At 47.6% G+C, this 15,223-nt stretch overlaps 1 protein-coding gene across 1 annotated transcript; it reads left to right on the top strand.

Annotated features, from left to right (window-relative positions):
* The first annotated feature begins 142 nt into the window (after positions 1-142).
* On the top strand, positions 143-10,500 carry GUSB (glucuronidase beta). The gene is made up of 12 exons (XM_042026074.1): positions 143-399; positions 1,973-2,161; positions 2,562-2,743; positions 3,189-3,331; positions 3,470-3,657; positions 4,380-4,532; positions 5,094-5,272; positions 5,650-5,796; positions 6,808-6,892; positions 8,354-8,530; positions 9,029-9,164; positions 10,297-10,500. The coding sequence occupies exons 1-12, from the start codon at positions 172-174 to the stop codon at positions 10,452-10,454; spliced, it is 1,965 nt and encodes a 654-aa protein (XP_041882008.1). The 5' UTR covers positions 143-171; the 3' UTR covers positions 10,455-10,500.
* The last annotated feature ends 4,723 nt before the right edge of the window (positions 10,501-15,223 follow it).

The following is a 15,223-nucleotide window of genomic DNA, read 5'->3' as shown; positions in this document are numbered from 1 at the left end:
CCTCAGCTCCGGTCCCGCCCCTCAGCCCCGGTTCCCCCTCCTCAGCTCCGTTCCCCCTCCTCAGCTCCGGTCCCGCCCCTCAGCTCCGGTCCCGCCCCCTCAGCTCCGGTCCCGCCCCTCAGCTCCGGTCCCGCCCCTCCCCGCCCTCAACGGGCCCTGCCCACAGCCAAGATGGCGGTGGCGGCGTGTGGGGGCCGCGGGGTCGGGCTGTGCCCGCTGCTGCTGCCGCTGCTGTTCCTCCCGGGGCTGGCGGCGGGTCCCGCCGGGATGCTGCAGCCCCGGGACACCCCCTCCCGCGAGCGCAGGGAGCTCGGCGGCCTCTGGAGCTTCCGCGCCGATCTGTCTCCGGGCAGGGACGCCGGCTTCGCGCAGCGCTGGTACCGGCGGCCGCTCCGGCAGGTAGCGGGGAGCGGGGCGGGCGCTGCCCATCGCCGGGCGCAGGGTGCGCTTTTCCCCCTCCGAACCGGGCTCCGGCCCGCTGCGGGGGCACCGCTCCTTTCTTCCTCTCTCCCTCCCTTCCTCTGTCCCTGCCTCCCTTCCCCACCGGGCTGGCGGGGCCGCTGCCCTTTGCCCCATGGTGATGGCTGTGCCCAGGTTATTCTTGAGGCAGTTCCTAATTAGCAGCTCCTGATGATCCCCCCGGTGCTGCTCTAAAGGCAGACAGCGTTTGAGTGAACCCCATTTACCTCCAGGTGCTGCCGGAGCCTTGCACAGCAGGGAGCTTCCAGCAGCACAGAATCAGCAAAAACGTGCCTGGAAAAGGCACTGGGAACTGTTTATTCCAAAGTTTCAGAGTGCTGGCTGAAAAGTTTTGGTGTGACTGAGAGCTGCGTGGAAATTAGCTACGTTACCTGAGAGAAAAGAGTTATGAATTTTATGCATAAAATGGATAAGTCGTTCATTATTTCTATTTTTAGCCTTTTGGCCGATTTTGTTGCTGAACTGTGGAAGGAGAGAAGAGCTGAAGGTCACTGTGCTGCTGGAAGTTTTGCCAGAGGAGAGAAATCCTGAAATACCAAAGGGAAACTTAGATGAGTGTGCTCAACCTGCTTTAGACCTCAGAGAATCTCCCTGAAGGGGACCCAGCTCCTGGCCAGCCTAGGCAAGGGTTGTCCTGCATCAGATACTAGAAAATCCTTTTCCCAATCCAAGGATTTCCCCACTAGGATCTTGTGACGAGGGCACTGAGCTCTCTGCAGTGCCAGTGCTGAGTCAGCCATGCACATGATGCCCACCCTGGGTGCCCAGACCTTCCTCATTCTGTTTCCTGAGGCTTCCTCAGGAAAGGAGAAGCTGCAGAACTCCTTTGTGCAACATCCCGAGTGCAGAAAGTGCTGAAAATGAACAGCTCTGTTTGGCAACAGCATCTGGATTCCTCAATATTCAATGTCCTGTGACACTACCTCCCTCTAATCTTTATATTGGAATAAGCAACTGAATGGATTCTGTTGTAATCCCAAGGAATTTCTTGCTTTCAGGTGGTGAGAAAGGCTGAACTCATCCTAAACAGTCTCCACAGGGAGAAAAATATCCTAAAATACCCATTCCTGCCCAAAATATCCACTACTGTTGCTACCCTTTTACTACAGCTCTTAGCAAACAGCACCACAAACCCCACATTGCTCAGGAGAAAATTCCCAGCTGAAACAACAACCTGGGCTTGGGGTTTTTTCCCCTCACTTCTCTGATTCCATGATGCCAGAGCCGTTAATGAAAGCATTTCATTGCACAGCAGGAGAGGAAAAGAAAGGAGCAGCTCCCTCCTGTAGGAGCAGGCAGGTTCCTGTGCCTGGTGCTAATTAGGGCTTGTATAGGAGCTCTGGGAGATGCCACCAGTTTTTAAACAGCTTTTCCCATGTATTTCCCCTTGGCAAAGGGATTGTAAAGCTGTCACTGGAAGGGGACACCTCCAGCAGTAAAAATCTTCTTTTTAAACGCTCTGTTCCTTCCTTTTCCATGCAACTCCTGCCAGAGCGGCCCTGTGATTGACATGCCAGTGCCTGCCAGCTTCAACGACATCACCCAGGACCCCAGCCTGGAGAATTACATCGGCTGGGTGTGGTACGAGAAGGAGGTGCTGCTCCCCCTGCGCTGGCTGCAGGGCGATCCCGCCCCCAGGGTGGTGCTGCGCTTTGGAAGTGCCCATTACTACTCCATCGTGGTAGGTGCCTGGGGGGGATTGGCCCCGTGCTTCCAAAATTAGGCTGGACTAAAGTCAGTTTTATGGTTTGTCCAGCAAATGCGTCCCTGCCTCGATTTTGCAGCTCTTTGCTGTTTTCTTAACCTGTTTTCCCCCAGCAAGAATGAATTCCAATTTCTCTTCTCTGATCCTGCAATTTCGGGATTAGTAACTGAACATTTCCCGATTAATGGATCTGCCCCAAACTGTGTCCCTCTGTGACACTTTATGTGAGCCAGACCTAGCTCCCAGCAAAGGGAGATCCCTCAAAGACCCTTCGAGGATCAAGAGCCCGGATGTTCCTTGTAACTGGGCTTCCCTTCTCTGTGCTCTGCTCGCCACAAAATCCCAATAAACCATTTTTTGGGGTCTTTCCTTGCAGTGGGTGAATGGGGTGCAGGTGGTGGAGCACGAAGGGGGGCACCTGCCCTTTGAGGCTGACATCAGCAGCGTGGTGCAGGGCAGCCCAGGAACCCTCTGCCGCATCACTGTCGCTCTCAACAACACCCTGACCCCCCACACGCTGCCCCCAGGCTCCATCCAGTACATGACTGACAAAACAAGGTGAGCTGCTGGGTGTTTTACTGCTGGGCTGATCCCAGGGGTGGGAGAGGAGTTTATTCAGCTGCTGGTTCATAAAACTCTTCATGGGGTTGACTTTATGGTGAAAAGAGCAACGAGGAGTTTAAGCTTTGGTGTGGTGAGGAATTGCATCTGTTCTGTGCACAGGGAGCTCAGGTTGGATGATCTGTCAAGTTGAATGAAGGGCAGGTTTGAGGAACTTGGATTCAGCTGGAAGCTGCAAGCACCAGCTCTCCTGAAGGATCAAAATCTTGGGGCATCAGATGTTTGTCAGCTGCAGAACCCTTCAGTGTAGCAGCTGAGATACAGATCCAGCCTGTTGTAAAGACTATTTTACATGATTATTTTGCACTGCCAGCATCCACATGCTGCCTTCAGCTGTGCAATGAAGTGTAATGCAGCCATTTCTCCTGTCTCACTCACTCAGGTACCCCAAGAACTATTTTGTGCAGAACATAAGGTTTGATTTCTTTAATTATGCCGGAATCCACCGCCCAGTTGTGCTTTACACCACTCCTGCTGCCTACATAGATGACATCACTGTGACAACCACTTCATCAGACAGTGTTGGTAGGTCCAGAGCAATTACAGCAGCTCCCTCAGACTCCAGATGGAGGTGACAAGGGGGGAAAAATCCTGCACAAGTTTGATTTTGTTTTCTAGTGGCTTTTTCTTGAGCCTGATTGTCTTTGGTTTCCTCTGAGCCAGCCATGGTGCAGTATCAGGTGTCAGTGGTTGGCAGCACAGCCAATTCCTTGTCGCTGAGTTTGCGTGACCAAGAGGGGAAAGTGGTTGCTACAGGTGATGGCCCAGTGGGAGAGCTCAAAGTCCTCAGCCCAAACCTCTGGTGGCCCTACCTGATGCACGAGAACCCTGGATACCTGTACTCCTTAGAGGTAAAGTGGCATTTCCTCCTCTGTGGGTGTGTGTTTAATAGGGTTAAGGCACTGCCATATGGCCCATCCTCTGTCCTCTCCTCTCACGGGTCCTGTGCGTGTGACCAGAGTGGCACCGCTAATTAGGCAGTAATCAAATCAAGCTTTGGCAGCTTCCTGGCTGCTGAACTGAAGGGTCTGGCAGAGAGAAGGGCATTCCTGGAGTGTGCTCTGAGGTGCTGGCCCTTCACACTGTCCAGTCCATCCCCTCTGAGGAGATGATGAGTTCAACAGCTGGAGCCTGGGAGATTCTTTGAGAGTTAAGGATCAGTAGCGATGTTCAGGTGCAGGAATCAGGGAGGATGAGCTGCTCGGAGTTTCCAGGGGCTCAGGTTCACACCTGGGGGCAGGTGATATGTCAGTCATTGCCTGGCATCAAGGTGCAGGGCACAGAAATGGTCTGTGGTGATGCCATGGGGAAAAGACACTGAAACTCCTGGGATGAGCAAGTGCCAAAAGGGTCATGCAGGGGCCCATTCTTTATCCTTCAACTTCCACAGCTTGGATTTCTATTTTTTGTTTAGTCATACCTGTCTCCCTGCCGAGCAGCAGCAATGAGGGACAGGCTGTGCGCTGAGGCAGGGCTGGGAAGGGGATGTGGGGCCAAAATCTCCTTCACAGATAGGGGAGGGAGCACTGGGCATCCTCATGAGGATCCCTTCCATTCCTCCCTGGACATGCAGGTGAAGATGCAGGCACAGGTGGGTGAGGTGCTGCTGGAGGACGTGTACACGCTCCCGGTCGGCATCCGCACCGTCCACGTCACCAGCACCCAGTTCCTCATCAATGGCAGGCCCTTCTACTTCCATGGGGTCAACAAGCACGAGGATGCAGATGTAAGTGTGGCACCCATGGCAGGGACACCCAGTGACACCTCAGCTCACACTGCTGAGGTGGCACCTGCGCTGCCTCCCCTCCCCTCTCCAAGGGGTTGTTCCTCACACTCTCCTCCCAGGCTAAGCACTAAGGGGACACCATGCCCAGTGCTGCCATGGTCCTGACATCCCTCAGGGTACATGGGTGTGCTGGTGGAGACACTGAAGCATCTCCCAGCCACAGCTTCCAGCCAGACATGCTGACAGTCAGTCTGCTGTGAGGGTGGGGTGGCCCTGGCACAGGTCACCCAAAGAAGCTGTGGCTGCCCCATCCCTGGAAGTGCCCAAGGCCAGGTTGGACGGGGCTTGGAGCAACCTGGGACTGTGGAAGGTGTCCTTGCCCACGCCAGGGGGTGGAATGAGATGAGCTTTAAGGTCCCCTCCAACCCAAACCCCTCTGACTGTGACAGTGGCTGTTGGGTTCCCCACCCTGGGCAGCACCGGCCTCAGGCAGCTCCGGGGCTTGGGCTGGATCAAACAGGGAAGCTGTGTTCACAAAGGGTGATTCCTCTCTCCCCCCAGATCCGTGGCAAAGGCCTTGACTGGCCCCTGATTGTAAAGGACTTCAACTTGCTGCGCTGGCTGGGGGCCAACTCATTCCGCACCAGCCACTACCCCTACGCCGAGGAGATCATGGACCTGTGCGACGCCTACGGCATCGTGGTCATCGACGAGAGCCCGGGGGTGGGCATCAAACTGCTGTAAGAACTGCCCAGCACACCCTGCCCCTCGCTCATCTGCTCCTCTCTGAGCTGTTTCCAAGTGTCCCATTACCCTTTTCACACTTTTGTCCCCAGAGTGTCCCACCCGTTGTCCCGATAATGAGAGTACTTTGCTCTGTTTGGAAATCTCCCAGTTGCGCCACCAGTGCCTTGTGATGTTGGGCAACCAGAGGGCATTTTGCCACATGGCTCCATTAACGAGCCCAAACCACGGCCCTGAACTGTGCAGCAAACTTTGGGGAAATAGGGCAGAAGCCATCTTCAGCATCAAGGCTCTGCTCTGCCCAGAGGCTGAGTTTGCACAGGGCAAGGCAGATGGGATGGATTTTACACCCTCACCTCCTTCTGTCTTCCAGTGAGAGCTTTGGGAACAAGTCCCTGCAGCATCACCTGGCTGTGATGGAGGAGCTGATCCGCAGGGATAAGAACAGGCCCTCAGTGGTGATGTGGTCAGTGGCCAATGAGCCGGCGTCGGAGCTGCCCCCAGCCGCTCACTATTTCAAGTAAGGGCATCTGCTCGTCATCTCGTGGCACATGATTCCTCTTCTTCCTTTGGGATGGCACAGAGAAGTAATAAAGGGGGGGAAGGCATTTTTTGGGAACCCTGGCACTGTACCTGCAGATGCAAACTGAAATGTAACTCCTGCATGTGTCGAACTGATGCTCAGAACTGCTCAACTGTCTCAGACGTGTTGGTTTTGAACACTAAGACTCCACAAAATGACCAGGAGTCCACTTGGTTTGAGCAGCTCTTCTTGAGCTAAGCAAAATCAGACCTGGTGGGAACAGGATATTCCTTGTTACCACTGGAAGATGAGTGCTGAATCCTTTGAGAATCACAGCAAAGCTGTAAAATAACTGGCCTTTCATTCTGAAGACAAGGTTCTGCAGTTAAAGCTGCTTATTTGTTCTGTGGCTCCTCACTTCAAAGCCACTGCTTTGAGTCCCTGCAGACCCCTTGGTTTTGTTTTTCAAGAGATTTAAGCTTTGGATAGCCCAGAGGCAGCTCTGTAACGGGCAGCAGGCTGTCCCTGGGAGCTGTAGGTGCATTGACAACTGTGAAGTTTCATTCTTCAGAATGTTCCAGCACCCTCCTGTAATGTCAAGAGCTTGACTCTCCCATTCTGTCCCATCTCTCTCACTCAGGGCTTCCTCAAAACCATCCAACCTCTGCCTGCTGTGCCACAGGGCCTCAGGAATGCATCCCAGGAGTTGTTCAGAAACTTCCTATTGTCCCTTTCACAGTTTTGTCCTCAAACTCAGCTGTCCCTTCAACGTCTAAGCTGCTGGCACCACCAACAAACGGATGTGCCTGTGCTTGGTGTGCTTCCACTCTGCTCTTTTATCAGGTGGCATAGCAACCACTTGGTGACAGATACTCTCTTTAATTCAAACACTGTCTGCTAAATCAAAACCAGCTCTGTCTGGGGGGGTGGAAGGATAGAGAGCCTGGGGAGAGGGGGCTGTGCTTCTCCATGCTGTTGTTGAACTCTTGCTTTACTGTTTGCAAACAGGACAGTGATAGCTCACACTAAAGCTCTCGACCCCTCCAGACCAGTCACCTTTGTGACAGATGCTAATTACGCTCTTGATCATGGTGTAAGTTTGCTTTATTTTCTAGCTTTTTCTTTTTTAAAACTCATACATTAAATTTCTTCCTCTTGTCACTTGTTTTATATTCCTTTCCCTGCACCTCCCTAAATTTAATGGAGATATTTAGCAGGGAAAGACAAAAGAAAAGTTACATTTTTGTTTCTAGTAAAAATCACCTTATCCTGTAGTTGTAGTCCAGCTGAAAAAACAGAAAGGGTCTGTAAGAGAGAACAATTCTTTGTGTGCAGGATTATGCCCCTGGATTCCATTAATATTGCCATGCTTTGTTATGCTATTGTGTTTACTAATGCTCAGAATTTTCACTTGCAATTAAGCCAAAGCTTAAACCTCTTTAAAATGCTCACAACCCTTGTGGAAGTCTAAAGGAAGGAAGCTTTGCTTTAATTCCTGCCTTAAACTGCTCTAGATCTTCTTTGGCAGATGTCTGTTTGTGTCCAATAATCTAAAAGCTCCTCCAGCTCCATAATTAAAAGCCTTAGAGCTGTCTAAATAACCAAAAGGCACTTTCCTTGCATTTCTGGGCCTTTCATAGCCTGGACCAAGGATTTTTAACACCTGTATTTGTTTCCAGGGTAGATCCTGGGCACTACTGTACAATAATCACTTCTAGGAGGTGAGTTGGTGCTACCACACATCCCTGCTCCAGGTTATACTTTGGATTTCTTCTAAACTGTCCTCTAATTAGCAGGAATGGCTGCAACTCTTGAGGTTTTTCCTCCCCCAAAACCTCTGATGGCCTTAAATTTGAAGGAGCCCAGCAGGAATCTGCTTTTGGATACCCCATTCCCACTCTGCCCAACTCGAGCAGCACAGGCAAACCAACCCAAAGAACAGATGTCTCATACACTGATGTGATATTAGAACTTTTTTTTTTTCTTTTTATTACAAAACATGTTAAGAGAACATTGAACAAGTTACATACAACATCACTTTATCTTGAGGGGGCTTTGTGCCCTTTTATCACACTGTCCATGTGGTAGAAATGGCAAATAACTTGCAGAATGCTTTAGTCTTAGTATTGCACCATTGATGCACAAAATTTAGTTGCTAGTCAAAATATTTGACCACTCACTTGATAATCACATTCCAATACTCAAAAAAAAAAAAAAAAAGTACATCTAAATGTACCAGCAAGCCAGAGACATCTTGGAAACAAAAAAACTTCTAACAAACCTGAGAATGAAATGTGTTGATCTTGTCTAACTCTTTGCTGTGACTTCCTAATCTGTAAGGAAAATGCCAACTTAATGTTGTTAGCTTATTAAATTTATCCTGCTTTTTTTTTTCTGGGGAAGATATGATGTTTGGAGGGTCTGAGTGATGGGGGAAACACTTCATTCTACGTGTAATAAATCTGGATTCCATTAAATGAACCCAAAGGAGGATTTAAGTTTGCAAGAGAAGGTTGAAGTCTATGCCAAAACACTCTCACCTTGTGTCCTGCAGGCTCCCTACGTGGATGTGATTTGTGTGAACAGCTACTTCTCCTGGTATCACGACCCAGGCCACCTGGAAGTGATTCCACTCCAACTCACAGCCCAGTTTGAGAACTGGTATAAAACCTACCAAAAACCCATTATCCAGAGTGAATATGGAGCAGACTCAGTGCCTGGACTTCATAGCGTGAGTGTTGTGGTGTTCCCCAGATGGAAAAAGCTCTTAGAGGGCAACAAAATTTAACTGAGAGAGGGTGGCACCACTGGGCCTGGCTTTGTTGTGAGATGCTTCAGCTGGGAGTGTCCAAAAGGCTCCAGGATTGTGACCCTGCTCCACCAAAATCAGTGAGCTTTGCCTACCTAAAGAGGACTCCAAAATCTGTCCTTTGGCAGTGGTAGGAGATGCTTCAATGAAAGCAAACCCTGGAGAATGGATGGTTGTGGTGCTGTCCCGTGCAGGAGGGGGTGGCACTCCTGTCCCTTTGTGGCAAAGGCCACCACAGGAATTCCCCCTGGGAATACCTGGAATTTTGTGTTTGCTAATTGTCACAACAGCCACTGTTAATGCAGCAGCAATCAGAAGACCAAGCAACCAGACAGTTTCTCTTCAGGAATAGTTTCTCAGTAAGTGGGAATGCCTTTGCTGGGATTAACTGTCCCCTCATCCTGTTGTCCCTGGCTGTAGGATCCCCCCCTGATGTTCACTGAGGAGTACCAGAAGGCCATGCTCAGGGAGTACCACGCAGTGTTTGACAAGAAGAGGAAGGAGTACGTGATTGGGGAGCTCATCTGGAATTTTGCTGATTTCATGACCAGTCAAGGTAAGCTTTTATTTATATTCTACACAACTCTCCATCCTCCCTGGGAGTTTAGTGGTTTATGCCACACAAATATTGTGCTGGAGGGTAGGATAAAAGGCCCTCTGTTTACCAGGACAGAGCACAGCTGGTTTTGTCACAAAATCCAGCATGACCAGAGCCAAGAGAGAAGGTCCTGTCTGTACTGAGTTCATCCTTTTCTCCTGCCTGTCCCACCTCAGAGATGCTCCCAGGAACATGAGAAAATGCACAAGGGAAGCTTGTGAGAGACCCAGATTGCCACCCTCAATTCAGAGCTTCAGTCAGTGGTTAGGGACATCTCACTTGCTTCTCGTGTCACCTACAACTGCCCTGGGAACAGAGCACCTTAAATAACCTAAATTAACTTGGTAGAGGAGCAGATGCCACACCGGCACACAACTGTCTTACCATGACACTCCACCCATTATTAATAGCTAAGTGCAGTCACAAAGGAAGGGAAATTCCTTAATTTACAGTGCAGTCACACAGAAATTCAACAATCCCAACTCAGATCTGGGAAGGAACCTGTTCTGTTTGTGCCACCTGCAGTGAGTTGGGGTGGTGAGCAGTGTTAGGAAGCAACACCACTAAAATACTCTGCAGAGCACCAGGACAGGTATTAGAAAGCTCAGTGATGGCAGTGGTCAGAAAAGCAGCATCAGCTTCAAACAGGACTGAGAAAATGTAGACAAGGTTACACACAGATGCAGTTCCAGTCTCTCTGCTTGTTTCAATCCTTTTTTCTACTCTCCTATGAAAATTAAAACAGGCAGGAAAAGGATCTAGACACGACAAAGGACAGTAAATAGTCATCACCATTTCCTCCATCCAATCTGAAGGTGGAGCCAATCTATTGTAGATACAGTACCGATCAATGGGCACACCCCAGTTAAGTGTCACAGCTCACCAGCTGTAAATACAAGGAATTGCAGCTGGCTTGCTCTGTCACATCCATGAATGCTGCCAAGGCTCCCTGTTGTACCTGACTGTGTGGAAAGAAAGTGCATAGGTCTCTCCCACCTGGCCTGATTTAGTGCCTACATTGTAACAGCTCAGAGCAGGGCCTGAAAGAGCTCATTTTATGTATTTGCTTTATTTTATAACCTCTCTGCAGGGACCACACGAGTTTTGGGGAACAAGAAAGGAATCTTCACCCGCCAACGCCAGCCCAAAGCAGCTGCATTTGTTCTTAGAGACAGATACTGGAAGATTGCAAATGAATCAAGCTGTCTTCCTCCTGTAATAACATCACATTCCCTCTTTCTAAAATGAAAACAAGGATTATGTTGAACTTGTTATTAAATTTCTGTTTAAATAAGTTTTATGCCTGACTCAAGTCTTGCAAGTCCAATGCGATTTCTAGTCCACCTGAAGAAGTTACTGTGATGCAAAGCAGATCAGAAACTTTTGTTCCCTCTGCTCAGCCACGTCTGTAGGCTTCCTGTTTCCAGGTAGGAAAACAAATACTCACTTTCAAGGAGCTGAAGTTAAGAGATCCTGACTGAGGTATCTGTTTATGGCAAAAAAATTACAAATATTACATGATACAAATCAATACTGAACTTAAAAATCTAAGTTACTCTAAATGAACATCACATCCCACTAATGCAGATGAGGTTTTCCAGTTAAACTCCCCTAACAGTTAACACTACTGAGATCACAGCAAACTGTGCACAGGATTGCAGAGGAGCACAGTTTGTGCAGCTGCTCTGGCCTGACAGGATGGGTGTGTGAGAAATCCTGAGCATTCCCAGCAGGCAGGAAGGGCATGAACCACCCAACATACTCCAACACACAGTTTGGAATTCCTATTCCAGCAGCAAGGTGGGATATGTTAGAGAGGGAGGGACTACATCAACTCAGCTTTAAATCTATTTATTTTACAGTACCAAAACTGCCACTATTAGACATGAACTGTGCCTAACAGTGCCACTGTCAGAGCCCTTCCAGCGTGGAAGGGCTTCCTTCATATTAAATGTCACCACAGGAAGAGCAGCCCAGAGGGAAATTCTGCTCTGAACCTTTCAGAGAGTGGCCTGAAGCCCTCTGGGGTAGGGCCAGGTGTAGATTCCGGTGCTGCTTCAGTGATGTCCCTTTAGGGCTGCACACCAGCCTCAGGCCAGGCTAAAAAACAGGCTTTAGACTGTCAGGGATCACACCACCACATAGAAAAACTCAGAATATTTAGTCTGCAAACTTGCCAGTGATGTCCCAAAAGCAGCCATCTCGAGGAGCAGAGCAACAAAATCAGAGGCTGCCCAATGCATTTGACAAGTTAAAATCATGGAGTTTGATTACTGGAATTCACAGATTCTGGGTGAAACTGTTGCCATGACTCCCTGTTGTGCAGCTGGCTCTGGTGTGAGTGTCTCAGGGAAGTGACCAAAATCTGACCATATAAAGAAAATATTTGCTTTTCTGTTGTGTGGTGGCCAAATTCTGTTCCCTTTAGAGGTGGTAGACCAAGGAACCAACACCACCTTCCACCCTGCCCCAGCAGAATAAGGACACAGATGTTCACTGCAGACTCCACAACAATTTTTCTTGTCTTTTGAAGGGAAAAGAAAGAACACACTACAGCATTCCTCACACCGTGCTAGGCCTAGATTTTCTCTAGAACTAAACCCCCAGAATATAAAACTCTATGCACAGTAAAAAGACACTTGTTCAAACACACCATGGTGTAAACAATTACCATATTTAAGCCCACTAGCAGTGTTTGAAAGTCATTTCAACTTCTCCATCTCTAGACATCATCCTTTAAAAACTCATTTTCTTCCCCAATTTCAACAGACCTGACCAAAACGCAGATGAGGATTTGACATTGTTCACTCCTTACAAACCAGGGCTCAGCTCAGCCCCCCAAAATCTGAGCACACATTGGAGGGTTAATTCCTGCTTGTTCTCAACAGCTCAGTGCAATCACAAACCCAACCCTGCACAGCAGCTCCCTCCCCAAATCCAGGGACACATCCAGCAGTTCCCAGGTATTTTGTGGTCTGTGGGACTGGCTTTGAGTGGCCCCACAGACCCAATAAAGCAGAAAGTGATAAAAATCACAATGCTGGGGGATCTTTTTTGCTTAAAGAACTGTAAACAGTGAAAGCCTCAAGTCAATGCTGCTCAGCCTTTACACACAACGCTCAGCCAGACACAAAGCTGCAGGAATTCTACTGGGAAAACTGGGATCTGGGGGGGATCAAGTGCTTTAACTGTTCTACTGCTAAGCACACACAATGTCTTGGGGAAAAAAACCACACGACTTAGTACGATTTCTAGAAACAGAATTACAGTACTGACATTAAAAACAGTTTCTAAGGCTCAGACTGAGTCCAAAAAGGCCTCTGGTTGGGTTCATTCAAGCTCTTATGTTTGGACTGCATGAATGCAGCATAAGAATGATTGCAGCAAGACATCCACAGGTAATTCCTACATTTATTTTTGTTGTTTTGTTTTGTTTTTTATACCAAAAAAGTTATGTGCAACAAATAGAATTCGTACATATTTACATGTTTTTTTTACCTGTTAGCAAAATTGTATCCTAAACCTCCAATAGAGAATCTCTCAGCCTGTATTGAGAAAAGGAGCATCTGCCCAGTGACTGCATTTTAAATGGGTGTTTGGAGTTTAAAGCACTGGGAATAAATAGTTGATGGAACATATTATACAGAACAAACACCTAATACTTAGGCCATGCTTAATACAGTTGTATGGTAACAGAATACTTCATCTTTTCTAGACCAGTTTAAACAACATTGGCAGAACCAAAGCCAGCCAATCTCTGACTTTAGCCCACATAAATTAGGAGCAGAGTGCTGCCTGAAGCACCTCACCAACCTCCTGGAACAACTGAGAGACTCTGTACAGCAGCAGATAAAAGCAAACTACAGCATTGAGAAACCTCCTCACCAGAGATTTGTTATCACTTCAGATCTCGAAGGTGGTCAGGAATGTTTTACAGGAAGAAACTTCCAAGAATATTCATTTCCTCCATGAGACTCAAATGCTTTGTTGGCCTTAAAGAGTAGCAAGTACCTTACAGTAAGAGGATTTCAGGAATGTTTAATTCCTAAGCAGGCTTTGGGATGAGGGTTTTTTTGCCTTTCCAGTCCGCCCCTCTCCACGGAACTTCCAACTCAGAATATTCTGTGATCCCAAGGGAATTCTGGGATTCTGAGAGAGCCAAAGAGGGGCAGGAAGAGCCCAAATTCAGAACCACTGTTTGGATACTGTGAATTTTATCCCCTCCATTCTAGTGAGTGTTGAAACCACAAGGAGGATCTCTGTAACACCCCCCTGTCCACTGCCAGCCCAAGTACCATTTACCTGCCTTTACCCAAACTCCTGCATCCTTGAGAATTTTTAGGATTTGCCTTTGGATTTGTAAGGGTGAAACCAGGATCAAGCACACATTTGCCACCACGTTTTGGCTGGGGTAGGCAGGGAGGCACAGCTGCACTCCTGATTTACATCACAACCCATTTTACTGGAAGAAAGATGCTGTTTCTATCATTGGGAGCAACAAGGAAAGAGTCCAAAGAACTGGAAGCAGAAAGGTCCAAATTTCTCCTGCTAAGATTATTCTGCCCTTTATTCAGGCCAACTGCATTTCTGAAGCACAAGAGAGAAATAGAAGAAATCAGGGCCATTTCTAGCAAATCACTTCCAGTAAAAAGTAACTGCAAGGAAAGCACACGAGACAAGAGAGTTTGCAATTAAGGATCAGATTTGCAAGTTCGTGCACAAGTGTAGCTGCAAATTCTCCCAGAGCCCGAGCTCCAGCTCCATTTGATCCCTACGTGCACACAAACAAGGACTGCAGACACCACTGCTGAAAATCTGGCCCTAAACATTTTTACTAAAACTGAATGAACAGACTATGCCCACACAAACAAGCACAAGACACAGTGAAGTTAAGTCAACACCAATACTTTCAGCTGATGGGGCTTTTTTTCCTCTTTTTTTCCCAAAAACTGGACCAAGTACTCACGGATTAGACTTGTCTCCATGGCTGCTTGCTCTGAGATAGGAGCAACTTTCAGGCAGCACATGTTCACCTCTTCCTCAGATGAAAAAAAAGATGCCTTTAGTGTAGATCACAGGAATGCATCAAAATAAAATCTATACAACACATTAAACACTGATACTGCCTCAAGGCTTGGGAGAGAACAAAGCCAAGCCTTGAGGGACCAATTCAACATCATTCATTCCCCTTGATATCAAAGCAGAAGGCATTTGAGAGACAGAACTAAACAGCAAGACAAGCTTTAACTATACTCTCGTCAATACAAAACTCATTTAATGAATTGTTGGCTAAAACTGTCAGACGAGGGACAAATCATTTAGTGTTACATGCAACAGATGTTACTCATACCACAGAACTCTATACAGAAAAGCAGTTTCCACCTACATCCTTGGTACAAACCAGAGAATTGCTTCAGTAGTAATTGAAATATTGTTTTTGTGAATTCAATCTCAAAACTCGCTTTGCTCAACGGAAACACTGCTCGTTTCACAGTCGAGTTTCTCCTTAGTGTTTAAAATCCACTTACAATGGAAGTGTCTCTCTGACATTCATGTTTGAGAAAGAAAATGCTAAAAGTAGTTAAATTAGTTCTTTAAATAAATGGGTATGCAGTTGGAATTCTTCATATTTCGAACTGACAAGGGCAAGAAGCAGCACAGCACCAATTACAGAAAGTAGCTGAACCCACACATCTCAGTGTCACACAGTCTGAAACACAAGTATTTCATTTTCCAAATCACATCGACCTTTTAAATTAAACTGAAAACAATACTGCTACCACTCCTCAGTCTAAAAACTAAAACCAGATCTCTTAATACTCTTCTATCCCCAGCAAGTTTGCTGGGAATTTTGTTTGTTCATTTTTAAAGCAAGGACACTTCTGCCTGCCAAGTTCAACACAAAGTATTTGGTTTAAGATTTGAAGACAGAAGGCACTTTTAACATTCAGCCTTAGAATACTGAGTGCAGAAACAACATGTACAATTTTGTTCCTTTTGTTTAAATCTGCACTTTA

Source organism: Corvus kubaryi, unplaced genomic scaffold (assembly GCF_017639235.1).
Source record: "Corvus kubaryi isolate FWS band 111438036 unplaced genomic scaffold, C.kubaryi_AGA036_p1.0 37284, whole genome shotgun sequence".
Lineage (NCBI taxonomy): Eukaryota > Metazoa > Chordata > Aves > Passeriformes > Corvidae > Corvus > Corvus kubaryi.
The sequence above is the reverse complement of the archived record's forward strand: the minus strand, read 5'-3'. Positions and strand labels throughout refer to the sequence as shown.

What these genes read in the sequence shown, in the direction of transcription:
- GUSB (XM_042026074.1), top strand. Translation starts at nt 172, where the DNA reads ATGGCGGTGGCGGCGTGTGGGGGCCGCGGGGTCGGGCTGTGCCCGCTG. An exon ending in GGGGTGGGCATCAAACTGCT is followed by an intron (nt 5,273 to 5,649) that starts GTAAGAACTGCC and finishes TCTGTCTTCCAG; the next exon opens with TGAGAGCTTTGGGAACAAGT. An exon ending in CAGTGCCTGGACTTCATAGC is followed by an intron (nt 8,531 to 9,028) that starts GTGAGTGTTGTG and finishes CCCTGGCTGTAG; the next exon opens with GATCCCCCCCTGATGTTCAC.